The sequence below is a fragment of the Herpailurus yagouaroundi genome, unplaced genomic scaffold, assembly GCF_014898765.1.
Source record: "Herpailurus yagouaroundi ecotype Mexico unplaced genomic scaffold, PumYag 187, whole genome shotgun sequence".
NCBI lineage: Eukaryota > Metazoa > Chordata > Mammalia > Carnivora > Felidae > Herpailurus > Herpailurus yagouaroundi.
Window position 1 is genome coordinate 19,991,827 of NW_024412418.1, and position 12,483 is coordinate 20,004,309.

At 44.7% G+C, this 12,483-nt stretch overlaps 1 protein-coding gene across 4 annotated transcripts in view; it reads left to right on the forward strand.

Moving 5' to 3' along the window:
- The window catches only part of PAX6 (paired box 6), a 17,642-nt gene extending 8,756 nt beyond the window's left edge, over window positions 1–8,886 (forward strand). For all 4 annotated transcript variants that reach the window (XM_040495531.1, XM_040495533.1, XM_040495532.1 and 1 more), the window contains 6 exons: window positions 3,741–3,899; window positions 4,407–4,489; window positions 4,701–4,851; window positions 4,946–5,061; window positions 7,666–7,816; window positions 8,773–8,886. In XM_040495531.1, coding sequence (XP_040351465.1) covers window positions 3,741–3,899; window positions 4,407–4,489; window positions 4,701–4,851; window positions 4,946–5,061; window positions 7,666–7,816; window positions 8,773–8,858 — 746 coding nt within the window. In that variant the 3' untranslated portion in view covers window positions 8,859–8,886. The remainder of the gene's footprint in view (window positions 1–3,740; window positions 3,900–4,406; window positions 4,490–4,700; window positions 4,852–4,945; window positions 5,062–7,665; window positions 7,817–8,772) is intronic.
- The last annotated feature ends 3,597 nt before the right edge of the window (window positions 8,887–12,483 follow it).

A 12,483-nucleotide genomic window follows, 5' to 3' on the forward strand; every position in this document is an offset into this window, starting at 1 on the left:
CCCCCCCCCCCCCCCCCGAGCGAGGTCCCGGGCGTGGGGGCGCCGCGGGGCGCTGGTGCCGGGCTTCGGCCGACGCGCCCTGGGAATCCCCAGACCTTTTGGTGCTAAGAAGGCCCCCTCCCCTTCGCCCCCTCTCCCGGCCCGGGAAGCCGTTTTGGGGTTTTAAAGAGTCCATTACTCCGAAAGCATAAGGCGAGGTTAGGTCTCAGAGGGAGACAAATATGGTTTCCATCTGATCAACGCCATGCGGCGGTGAATAAAATCGTGACGACGTGGGCTGACAACAACAAGAGACAACTCTATCCAGCCCCAATTCTCCAGCGATTTGGTGGTTTTAGGGATCACGGAGACACTTTTTCTTATCTCCTCCCCCCCACCCCCCCCCCCATAATACCCAGGCCCTCTATAGGATTTAGTCAGTCTCTTTTCAACAGATGCTACAATGTTTTGATCCGCGCTCTAGAGCTGAAAAGGTGCCGCAACCGGGTTGCTATCTTTTCTTGCTTGTTTTCCGCCTCACTGATTAAGACACTAAGAAACTAAGGAATGATTTTATTTCCCAGCGTCCTTTTTTTTTTTTTTTTTTCCTCCTCTCCTTCTTCCAGGAAACAAATCCTATCCCCAGCGTCAGATGGTTCTGGGGCTGGGATAATGGGAGGCGCTTTCACTCGCCTTCTCACGGATTAGGCTGGAAGGTGGACGGCGCGCCCATTGAAGGCCTCTTCTTTTCGCGCTCCGAGGGGGCGCCTTTTAAAGAAGATATCTTAATTGTCTGCCACTTAGGTTTATCATATGGAGAATTCGAGATCCAACTTTTAGTTTTATTTTGTTAAAAGCTTTAAGAGTGGAAGGTAAATCCACTAAAGAAAAAAGGGGGGGGGGCGCCCAATCTAAGAGTGACCTTTCCTTCAGCGCCTGGCTGCGAACAGTTGCTACTTTGACAGTAGTAAACAAACTTTCAACGGGGCACGCCCGCTCTGCGGGGTCGTGGAGGGGTCCTGCAGCCACGGGTTTCTCCTGGCCGGCCTCTCATTCCACTCCTTCCCCCCTCCCAAAGGGCTCTCTATCCCCACTGACTCTCCCCATCCCTTAAATGTCAATTCTCAAGTCAGAGCCATGCCGGCGTTAGTGTGTAAGAGACAGAGAGACAGGGGGAGATGGGGGGAGGGTGGGGAAGAGAGAGTGCAACCCTCCAAGTTTTAGATTAGGAAAATGTCAGAGAAGTAGAGAGTAGAGAATGCTATCTGCAGGGGTCTTCTGAGGGAGACCTGGGCAGCTTTGTTTAATTGGTGACATTGAATATGCCAGAAAAAGGACTGGGGTGGGCATGAGTGACCACCAGAGCGAGGTAGGATTGTGTTCTCCTCAGCGCCCCAGTCCCTAAATGTCTCATGGTTGGAGATTTTTGTGTTTCCCCAAAGCAATAACCCACGGAACTAGTTTCTAGTTGGCCAAAAAGGGCTATTTGTAAAGTCTTCCTCGTTCACCGAATCTGAAAATAAGGGGGGGGGGGGGGGGATTTCTTCTTTCTTTCCACTTTGAAAAGTCACCTGGAAACTTGGGGCAGTAAATTAGTACAGACACTTGTGCCCACACACGTGGGTCCAGTGTCTCCTTCAACTAAGTACCCTCTCCCACCCCCTCCCCATCTCTCTGAAGTAGCAGGAGATGACCCAAAGTAGAGCCAGTCTGTTTAGCAATTGTCTCTCTCTGTCTTCCTTTCCCCCTTTCTCTCCTTGTCTCCTTAAGTCCTCTTGCCTCTTTTTCCTCTTGGCATTTCTGTCCTTCTTATACCTTTCTGGGCTCTGTCTCTTTGGAGCCCTTCATCTTTCTCCTGCCTCCTCTCCTCCTCTCCAACCCCCTCCCCCTCGGCCCTCATCCTCCCTCTCCGCTTCCCTCCTCCTTACCTCGGAACTGGTCTCCATCCTCCCTGCCTTCCCCGTCCACCCTTCCCACACAAGCCTGCCTGGTCCCCAACGAGTTTTCCTGCCTCTCCCCACCCCCTGCTCTGGCCCCCCATCCCCCCTCCATCCCCCCAGCCAAGCGCCCTAAATAGCATTGAGGCGACCGCTCTTCGGACAGTGATTAATGATAGCAGAGCAGAGGGGTTAACACACTTCACTGAAAAGTCTGTTGACTGGGCTTCTTGTAACACAATGTGGCCCGCTGCACGCCTCAAGAGAATCCTTTTGTTGTCCGCGCTCATTGTGGCCTCAAAATTCTGCCCACGAAAGTTTGCCAACGCTCCTGCCCCAGGAGTTTAATAGTTTCCCTTACTCATGGGGCATTGTGCAGCGCTGAAAAGCAGCCCCTCGCTATTCAAGTGTTGGTGGTCATCTCAATAGATCTCCAAGGGCCCATATGGTGGCCAGTGCCGATGAATCCGCCTGTTTAAATGGGGGAGAAAGTTGGGGTTTTAAAACATTTCAAAGTTTCTGAAAAGATCCCACTAGATCCTGTCACAATTCCCTGAACTCTTTGAAGGCGCTGCCTATTGTCTCCTGGTTATAAATGATATTCCTGGCCAAGTCGATTCCCACCAAGGAGCTCCTAGAGGCCCCTCCCTCCCGCCCCCCACCCCCACCCCGCCGCCACCGGCCAAATTTCTAGGATGGGGGGTGGCAGCCCCTTTGGTATCCCTTGGGGGCCTCAGGACCCAAGACCCAGGACCCAGCTTGCAGTGGCTCTGGAGGCCCGGTGAGGGCTGAGTCCTTCCTTCAGACAGGCTGTGGCCTCAGGAGCAAGAGGCAAGGCGAGATCCAGCTAGCCCAAGTGTACATCTTGCCCTGGAAGCAGCAAGGGAAAACAATAAAACTTTCCCCTGTTTAATGATAGAAATTACAGTAAAAGTGGTGGAAATGCCCTAATTAAAAATGTACCACTTAAATGATATGCCAAGGATTCAGCTGCGGCATAGCATATTTAGCTAGTTAGTGAACTCTCTACTATTTCTTTTTTAAAATTACACGTTAAAAATTTAAAAGAAATCTTACTTTTCTCTGGTGCAACACATTACAAAGAATGGACAGTCCTTTTATCTAAATATAAAATTCCATTTTCAGCAATTATAGCCTGTTCTTGGTGATGATATAATTACAGCTGTGCTCGTAATAGGTGTCAAGGCAAAGCGCACTCATACAATAGTTGAATAAAACTGCAGAACAATGCAAGCATTTCTAAATTCACAACCTTTAAAATGAAATTGACTGTGCAGAATTCAAATAAAAACTAGATAAATATTTTTTTAAAAAGATTACAAGCTTGGTTTGGTTTCTTAATAGCATTTTCTACAAACCTATCAACATCTAATTGATTAGATAGGAATTACTGATTATAGATCAGCTGAAATCTTGAACATCACTCTTCTATTTTCCCAACAGAGCTATAGGTAAATAAATTCTGTAGGGAATGGGGAAATGGGTAAGGCATTTGGGACTCAAGGTTAGTTATGAAAGACCATTGTAATTGGAAACTTCAGCACTCGTTTTGTTATTTAAAGAAATGCCCTTCTGTGATGTCCATATCGTACAGTCTCTTCTTGATGAAAACAGAAAGACAATGGTGATAAGATAGCGTACGTCACTAATGTCTTTTATTAGAGGAAGACTGACAGTTACCTTGGGAATGCCTTGAGACTGTCACAATGTACTGCTCTTGGAGTTTATGGCTATACCCAGGCCCCTTTTGGAGGCTCCAAGTTATTCCAGATTTCTCTTACTGTCCCTTTCTTTTTGTTCCAGATGGCTGCCAGCAACAGGAAGGAGGGGGAGAGAATACCAACTCTATCAGTTCCAATGGAGAAGATTCAGATGAGGCCCAAATGCGACTTCAGCTGAAGCGGAAGCTGCAAAGAAATAGAACATCCTTTACCCAAGAGCAAATTGAGGCCCTGGAGAAAGGTGATGGAGTTTTTCAAAGTAGGGAGGCCGTAAATCAAACTAAATGCCACATCTTCAGTACAAAGAGCTAAATTTAGCCAGGGCCCTTTGCATAGAGGACTGAAAAGCTTTCTTTTTTCTTTCTTTCTTTTTTTTTTTTCCTGGGCATCTTTTCAGTGTGTGTGTGTGTGTGTGTGTGTGTGTGTGTGTGTGTGTGTTTTCTTTCTTCTTTTCATGTACCAGTAATTCAAAGACTAAGAGTCTGACTTCTCATAAAGAAAAAATGATGGTTTTGCTAATTCAGGCCACAGAAGGGTCCTCGAATGAATGTCATTCCGAAGGAAATTTAACTTGGTTCTGGTGGGATAGCTCTTTCAAGTACAGTCAGTGTTCATAGTAGCGGCATTTTAAAGGGAGTTGGTTGGAAGGGACAGAAATGGGGAGGCGGGAACCAGTTTGATCCAGGGCTTCGTTGACACATTTTGCATAGTTCCGGTGCAACATAGAAAACGCCACTTACTCTTTCAGAGTTTGAGAGAACCCATTATCCAGATGTGTTTGCCCGAGAAAGACTAGCGGCCAAAATAGATCTACCTGAAGCAAGAATACAGGTACCCAGAGAACATGTGGTTTCATGCTTTGCCCTTTCTAGACACAAAGGTGCTTCTAAGGAACACCGTTCATTGACATAAACAGTAAGAGATTCAGTCCCCTAAATGCTTTGCTGTCACCGGGGGATGGGGGTGGGGAGCAGAGCAAGTGCCAGGGGGGAGGTTGAGTTGGGAGTAGGCACAGGCCTAACCTGTTCCATCTGACTTCCAGGTATGGTTTTCTAATCGGAGGGCCAAATGGCGAAGAGAAGAAAAACTGAGGAATCAGAGGAGACAGGCCAGCAACACACCTAGTCACATCCCCATCAGCAGTAGTTTCAGCACCAGTGTCTACCAGCCAATCCCACAACCCACCACGCCTGGTAATTTGAATACCACTGCCACTAAGTGTGTCTCACCTGTTTGCCCTGGCTCTGACTTTCAGCATGACTGTCTGAGGTGTCTCTCTCCCTGCAGTTTCCTCCTTCACCTCTGGCTCCATGTTGGGCCGGACAGACACAGCCCTCACAAACACGTACAGCGCTCTGCCACCCATGCCCAGCTTCACCATGGCGAATAACCTGCCTATGCAAGTAAGTGAGGCCGCCGGCCGTCTGCTTACCGGGTGCCTTAGAGAAGAAGTGGAGAACGGGTCAGGGCCTGCAGACCCCACTGGCCACGCATGTGCCCTTGGGAGCCTTTCTCACTGCAGCCATTAGCTTAACCAGTCAAGGCTGAGGTGAAAACAGTCAGTCCAGTCTTGTAGTTGGGTTGATGGATTGATTGATTCGTGCTCTTAAAAAAAAGCACAAAAGCCAAATTAATCTGCCTTTTGCTCTGAGAAGATGTTAGCTTGATAACGTTGGGTGGGAATGGGCATGTTTTGCGTACTGGTGAAAGTGGTGTCAGAAAATGGAAATAATGCTGACACGTTATTAGATGGCAAGGGGTTAGTATATGTAAATTCGGGTTTATATTAATGTGTTCATATAAATGAATATATAACCTGTGTGTGCATTTTGGACATTATTTAGTGTATATGTGACAAACCAGTGAGGAAGAAAAAAAGGATCAGAAATAAGATTTATATTTGCCTTGTGGGATATATTTTGATATAAAGGAATGGTGAGTTTTCTTTCTACAGCTTATGATGAAAAAAGGAATACAGGTGCTTGCTAAAAATTTAGTGGTCTTTGTCATGGATCATGTAATGAGTTTGTGGTGCTCCTCGCTGCCTGGGTAGGTTGATGTTCTTCACTCGGTGTGAAGAACCTGCCTCTGCCCTCCATTCTGTCTCGAATGTTTATCAGCTCCTATGTGTGCAAGGCCCTGTAGTAGGTTAGCCCTTTATGATGGAAGTTGTATAGGGCAGGTGGACTATACTAGAACTTTGGAGCTGGATGGATTCTTGATGGGAAAAAAATTGGCCTTCCTTCCGGTGGGCCTTGTTGGTGACTTTCCCAGGACTCCTGTTTGTGCAATGCTTGGAGGATGCCGGATGGTGTGAGATTGGCCAGCGTGAGCCCCTGCTGGAAGCAGTTCTGGGGTTACACAGATTGTTTACTCACCACTGAACATCTTTTGATGAATTTCGAGTCCAAATAACAGCAAAATAAATGTTTCCCAGTCTCCAGACGAATGTACGAGCAGCTAGATAAGCGACTTCAGAGGAATTATTCACGTTTATTTTTATTTCATCGGGATATTAGTAGCCATAATGCAATTAATGTACATTCAGGGATTAACAGCCCATTGGTTGGTATTACTACAACTGCTTTGGAATTTTCCAGAAGTCAGGTTGCCTAGAGGAAGTGATTTTGGGAATTAGAAACAAATGCAAGCTGAAATTCTGGCAGGGCCCTCAAGGCCTGCTTGCCTCTTTGAACCTGAGGTTACCACTCATCCTCTGACTTTAACAAGGCCATGGAGTGTCTTGTTCGGTTTTGCAAATTGTAGCAATATCTAGGTTTTTGCAAAGATAACAAAGTTTGTATATGAGAAAATATTCAGAACCAATTAAATAGGTGCTACTCTTTTATTCAGGTTATTTCCACCTATAAAGTGGTGTGGGGTCAATTTATTTCAAACGCTGACTTTTAAAAGTTACACAACTTATATGAAACAAAACATATATACTTTTGTAAAGCATAGAGAAAATTAAAAAGTTACTAATGATTCTCCTGTTCAGAGAAAATTACTCTCTGAATTTTGGAGTTGGGGTGTGCTGGTCTGTCTGTCCATCAATTCATCTTGTTGACCAAAATCTTCAGCCATTTTACAAAGGGTGAGTGTCTCCCTCTGAACTTTCTCTAATGTGTCACCCTCTCTGAGAATGTGGATCCTGAGATGTTAAACATTTCTGCAGTTTGCAGAACGGAGTAGTGCCATCGTCTCCCTTATTCCTGGCATGATGCTTGTATTAATCCATCCCAATCTTGCTGGCCTGGCATAGCCCCATGGAAGCTCATGAGGGATTTTGTCCCAGCTCTGTGTATTTCTTATTCAGTTAGGAGAAAGGTTTGCCTCCTCAATACCACCAGACCAAACACTTAGAGGGCAGTAACCCAATTTTGTGGATAAAACCCAACCTGGGTTTTTAGGTCTGTAAGGAAGTCACAGCTAATTCGCAGGATGGGGCTAGGTATTAACTGATGCTTCTAACCACGTTCATCGGAGATCATTACTGATGTGTCTCTTCAAAGAATCTTTAATCCAACGAGTCCTACCATGGAAGGCTCCCAAGGTCCCTGAAGCAGACTTTATGGAGAACTCTGTCTACAGTTCTCTGCCCAAAGCCTGAGATACAGGATTTGGGGGTCACTAGATTTCCAAATAGATTGGATTTGCAGGAGAGGGGGTGTGTTTTAATGGAAGTCCTCATGCTATAGATTCTCTGAAGATGCCAGCAGAGGTCCAAGATGAAAATGGACAGAAACCCTATTAATTTTATGGATAGTGCCAACCATCTAGCTAGACAGTTGTCTGAATTTATATTACTTTTAGGCAACTTTACTCTAGTGGTGGTCAACAGAAGGACTGGTTGTAGGCCCGACTGTTGATACGGAATTCCAGTACTTTCCACCAGGGCACCTTTACGGATCAGAAATGTTGGCACAGTTCCTGGGGAGGACAGAGCCCGGGGATGCGGCTGTGTGACGTGCTTCTCGGTAACCACAGGTTTGCCTTTCTCCTCTCAGCCCCCAGTCCCCAGCCAGACCTCTTCGTACTCCTGCATGCTGCCCACCAGCCCTTCGGTGAACGGGCGGAGTTATGATACCTACACCCCCCCACATATGCAGACACACATGAACAGTCAGCCAATGGGCACCTCGGGCACCACTTCCACAGGTGAGCCGCCCTTCCCTGCAGGCTGCACAGAGGTGGCCTTTGCAGCTGCTTTTGCCAGGTGATCTAACTCCACTTGAAGTTATTCTAAAAAGAACCTCCTGGCCGTGTGTGATGGTTTGTTTAACTCTTTGTTGTTTCCCTCACTTCTCTGGGGGAAAACTGATCAGAAGGGGACATTTAGTCAAGCTGTACTAGTAACTTGAGACCATGTAGACAAAAAGCAAGGTTGTTTTTCCTGAATTTGGTCACAGAAGTTATATATGAAGACAAGGCCTGAGAATGTCAGCTTTCTGAAGAGAGATTATTAGCCAGAGCTCAGCAGCGAGGGCCTCCGAGTGAGGGGCATGGTGAGTGTTATCAAAAGACTTCTCACCCTCCCAGCCCCTCCATGCCTTTCATCGCAACTGAAGAAGTACCACATTGGTTTGCCAGAGATAGTTTTACTTAAGTTTTTTTTAACGTTTATTTATTTTTGAGAGAGAAAGACAGAATGCGAGCAGGGGAGGGGCAGAGAGAGGGAGACACAGAATCCGAAGCAGGGTCTAGGCTCTGAGCTGTCAGCACAGAACCTGACACGGGGCTTGAACCCACGAACCGTGAGATCATGACCTGAGCCAAAGTTGGACATATAACCGACTGAGCCAGCCAGACGCCCCCTTTGCTGGAGATAGTTTTAATGCTAAAGTTCCAACCATGCAAACAAATGGAGGTGTTGTGTGTGTGTGTGTGTGTGTGTGTGTGTGTGTGGACTTGGAATTCAATAGATATGTGTAAACATGTAATCTTGTTTCTGAAGGTTCTACTTTTGCTTGTGAGACTTTAAGTATTTTTTTTAAATACAGTTAGAATGTTAGAAAGTATTATGAGATTTTTTTTTTTTAAACCTATAAATTCATGCTCCATGCTTGTCTCTCGAAGGGAATTTCTACATGGCTATTTCTTTCATCCACTTCTAGGACTCATTTCCCCGGGTGTGTCAGTTCCCGTTCAAGTTCCTGGAAGTGAACCTGATATGTCTCAATATTGGCCAAGATTACAGTAAAAAAAAAAAAAAAAAAAAAAAAAAAAAAGGATATATGGTGTTAATTCAGTCAGTGACTATGTGGACACAGCAGTTGGGCGTTCAGGAAGGAAAGGAAAATGCTGTTAGAAGCACTTCAGATCTGCAATTGTGTCCTGTGTTGTACCACTGGGGAATGGACTTGAAGCAAGGACCTTTGTATACAGAAGGCACGCTATCAGTTGGAACAAATCTTCATTTTGGTATCCAAACTTTTATTCATTTTGGTGTATTATTTGTAAATGGGCATTTGTATGTTATGAAAAAAAAAAAGAACAACGTAGACTGGATGGATGTTTGATCTGTGTTGGTCATGAAGTTGTTTAAAAAAAAAAAAAGGAAACCATGATCAACAAGCTTTGCCACGAATTTAAGAGTTTTATCAAGATATATCAAATACTTCTACCCATCTGTTCATAGTTTATGGACTGATGTTCCAAGTTTGTATCATTCCTTTGCATATAATTAAACCTGGAACAACATGCACTAGATTTATGTAAGAATATCTGTTGGTTTTCCAAAGGTTGTTAACAGATGAAGTTTATGTGCAAAAAGGGTAAGATATAAATTCAAGGAAGAAAAAAGTTGATAGCTAAAAGGTAGAGTGTGTCTTCGATAAAAATCCAATTTGTTTTATGTCAAAATGTAAGTATTTGTCTTCCCTAGAAATCCTCAGAATGATTTCTATAATAAAGTTAATTTCATTTATATTTGACAAGAATACTCTATAGATGTTTTATACACATTTTCATGCGATCATACGTTTCTTTCTTGGCCGGCAAAAATTAATTGTTCTTAGATATAGTTGTATTACTGTTCACAGTCCAATCATTTTGTGCATCTAGAATTCATTCCTAATCAATTAAAAGTGCTTGCAAGAGTTTTAAACTTAAGTGTTTTGAAGTTGTTCACAACTACATATCAAAATTAACCATTGTTGATTGTAAAAACCATGCCAAAGCCTTTGTATTTCCTTTATTATACTATTTTCTTTTTAACCTTATAGTGTGGTGTTACAAATTTTGTTTCCATGTTAGATAATCATTCTAAACAAACGGTTACCTTCATACATACTCTATTTTATATCCTGATAGTTCTTAAAGAAATAGTTCTTACCGCTTCATTAATTACAAATGTGTTCAGAAAAAAAAAAAAAAAACCCACTTAAAGCCGTGTGTAGATCTGTGCCCATTTGTACCCACAACGCACATATATAAAAATGGTCACATTCCCCGGTTAGCCATTTAATGCAAAAACTCAAAGTCTAGAAATAATCTAAAAATGCAACAAGCTATTAACTGGGAATTGTCTTTTGAATTAGGGCTGGCATTTTCAATCTGGGCAGATTTCCATTGTCAGCCTGTTTCAACAGCGATTTCACTGAAGTATATTCAAAAGTAGATTTCTTATACAAGACTCTCTGAAAGCTGTTGCCTTTCTCAAATAGGCCCTCTCCCTTCCCTCTCCCTCCCCTTTGCACAAGAGGCATCATTTCCCATTGAACCACTACAGCTGTTCCCATTTGAATCTCGCTTTCTGTGCGGTTGTGGATGGTTGGAGGGTGGAGGGGGGATGTTGCATGTCAAGGAATAATGAGCACAGACACATCAACAGACAACAACAAAGCGGACTGTGACTGGCCGATCGGAGCTAAAGGCCTTCAGTCATTGGCAGCTTAAGCCAAACATTCCCAAATCTATGAAGCGGGGCCTATTGTTGGTCAGTTGTTATTTGCAATGAAGCACAGATCTGATCATGTTTAAAGTGGCGGCACGCAGGGCAGGAGTGCTTGAGCCCAAGCAAAGGATGGAAAAAAAAATAAGCCTTTGTTGGGTGAAAAAGGCCTGTCTGAGACTTTTATTTCTGTCTGTTCTGTGCAACATATAAGTCAATATAGATAAGTTTTCTGCAAAGTTCAGTCAAAGGCTGGGGGTTCTGGTGGTCTAGAAGAAATGCTTGCACAGGCAGAAACCTCTGGGGACAAAGACACATTTCCACTGAATTGTGCTCTGCTCTTTTGTTTTGTTTTGTTTTTAATCCCCAAAGGCAAGTGATCAGAAATACAGAAATTAATTGGAGGCTTTAAAAAACAGCCTTCTCTTTCCACGTCTCCTATTTTCTGGTTAAGGAGTTATTTGTGAACAGATCATTGTGATTCATCTCTGTGGCATGCTATATATTAATCATTTTATTCCACCAGAGTTACTGCACATTTAGAGACACCTTCCGAGGTTGAGTGCAGTTTTTTTACGTGCGCATTTAGTTTTCGTCAACGTCAACCTTCGTGCACGCTCGCACACTTCTGCAGTGGCGCGTGCACGCATGCGCACTGTTGGTACAGTTGCCCGCGCAGATATTTCTACCTCCTGACATTTTGCAGCCTGTATTCCCTGAGGGACATGTACCCAGGGAACTGTCAAGAGAAGGGCCGTGTGGTGTGTGCTGCAGCTGCTGGCTGGCTCACTCTTTCCCCGCAAGGAGGGGCGGTTTCCAACTGGCTATGATTTGGGTCAGGGTCGGGCAGCCAGTCCTGGCCCAAGGCTCCGCTGTGTGGAGAGCACGGACTTGGGAGAACTGGGTGTGGCACTGGGGGCACAGGAGCTGGGAACGCGAGAAGGGGAGCGTCGCGGGAGCCGAGGGTCTGTGTGTGTGCGCTCGGGCACGTACACCTGTCCTCTGAGGGTCAGGACTGCCAGGGCGCAGTGGCGCAGCCTGGTTTAGTCTGAAGCATGGCTGCCCGGCTGCAGAAGCTCACTGGTCCAGCAGGACAGAGCGGCTGCCTTGCCTCCTGCCCTCGCCCTAGGGAGATGAGCTGTCCTTCTGAATGGAGCTCCGGGCCCTCTCCCGGGGCCAGCACTGCAGGCGCTGTGTGGAAGCGGTGCCCTCGTTGTGGAAATAATTTATTTTTATTTATTTACTGATAGGCATATTTATATATTTATCCATGGGAACGCTGCAGGGATGCTTCGATGCCATCTTCCAGGATGGTGGCCATCTATCTGTCTGGGATGTCCTCAGTAGAATCACAAGACTAATGGCGTATGTTTTTCTCCAAACTTGACTGACTTAGACCAAGTGAACAGAATTAGAGCTGAGTGAATGCGAAACATCCAAATTACTCTGAATGAAAAACTGCTTTTTACTACAATGGATTTCCAGAATATTCTCCCCCCAAAGCTGGGCTTCCTAACTCTTAACTGGTAAGCAACTGGCTTCTTGCTGTGGCTTACACAATCATTTCTCCCCACCTTTTTTCCCCAATGAGAATTAGGTTTCCGAAAATTCACTCAGACAGTATTAAGCTCTAGCTTTGTTCTGTTGATTTTTTGCTATATAGGGTGGGGTCTGTATTCTTCTGCTTCTGTCTTTTTGCTCTGGGCCTTAATGTTAACAAGATTTACAAAAAAGTCTTTTCTTCTATGACATTTGGCTCAAGAAGGCCAAACACAAATTCTTCCCTTTTCTGTTTCTCAAGATTAAACCTCAAATGTGGTATTTTTTGTTTCCTTGTTTTTGTTTTTTGCCTGGTCCTGAATGATTTCACTTGCTCATTTTTAAACTTCCAAATGTAAGTACGTAGGGTATTTAAGTTCGGTGGTGTTGATGG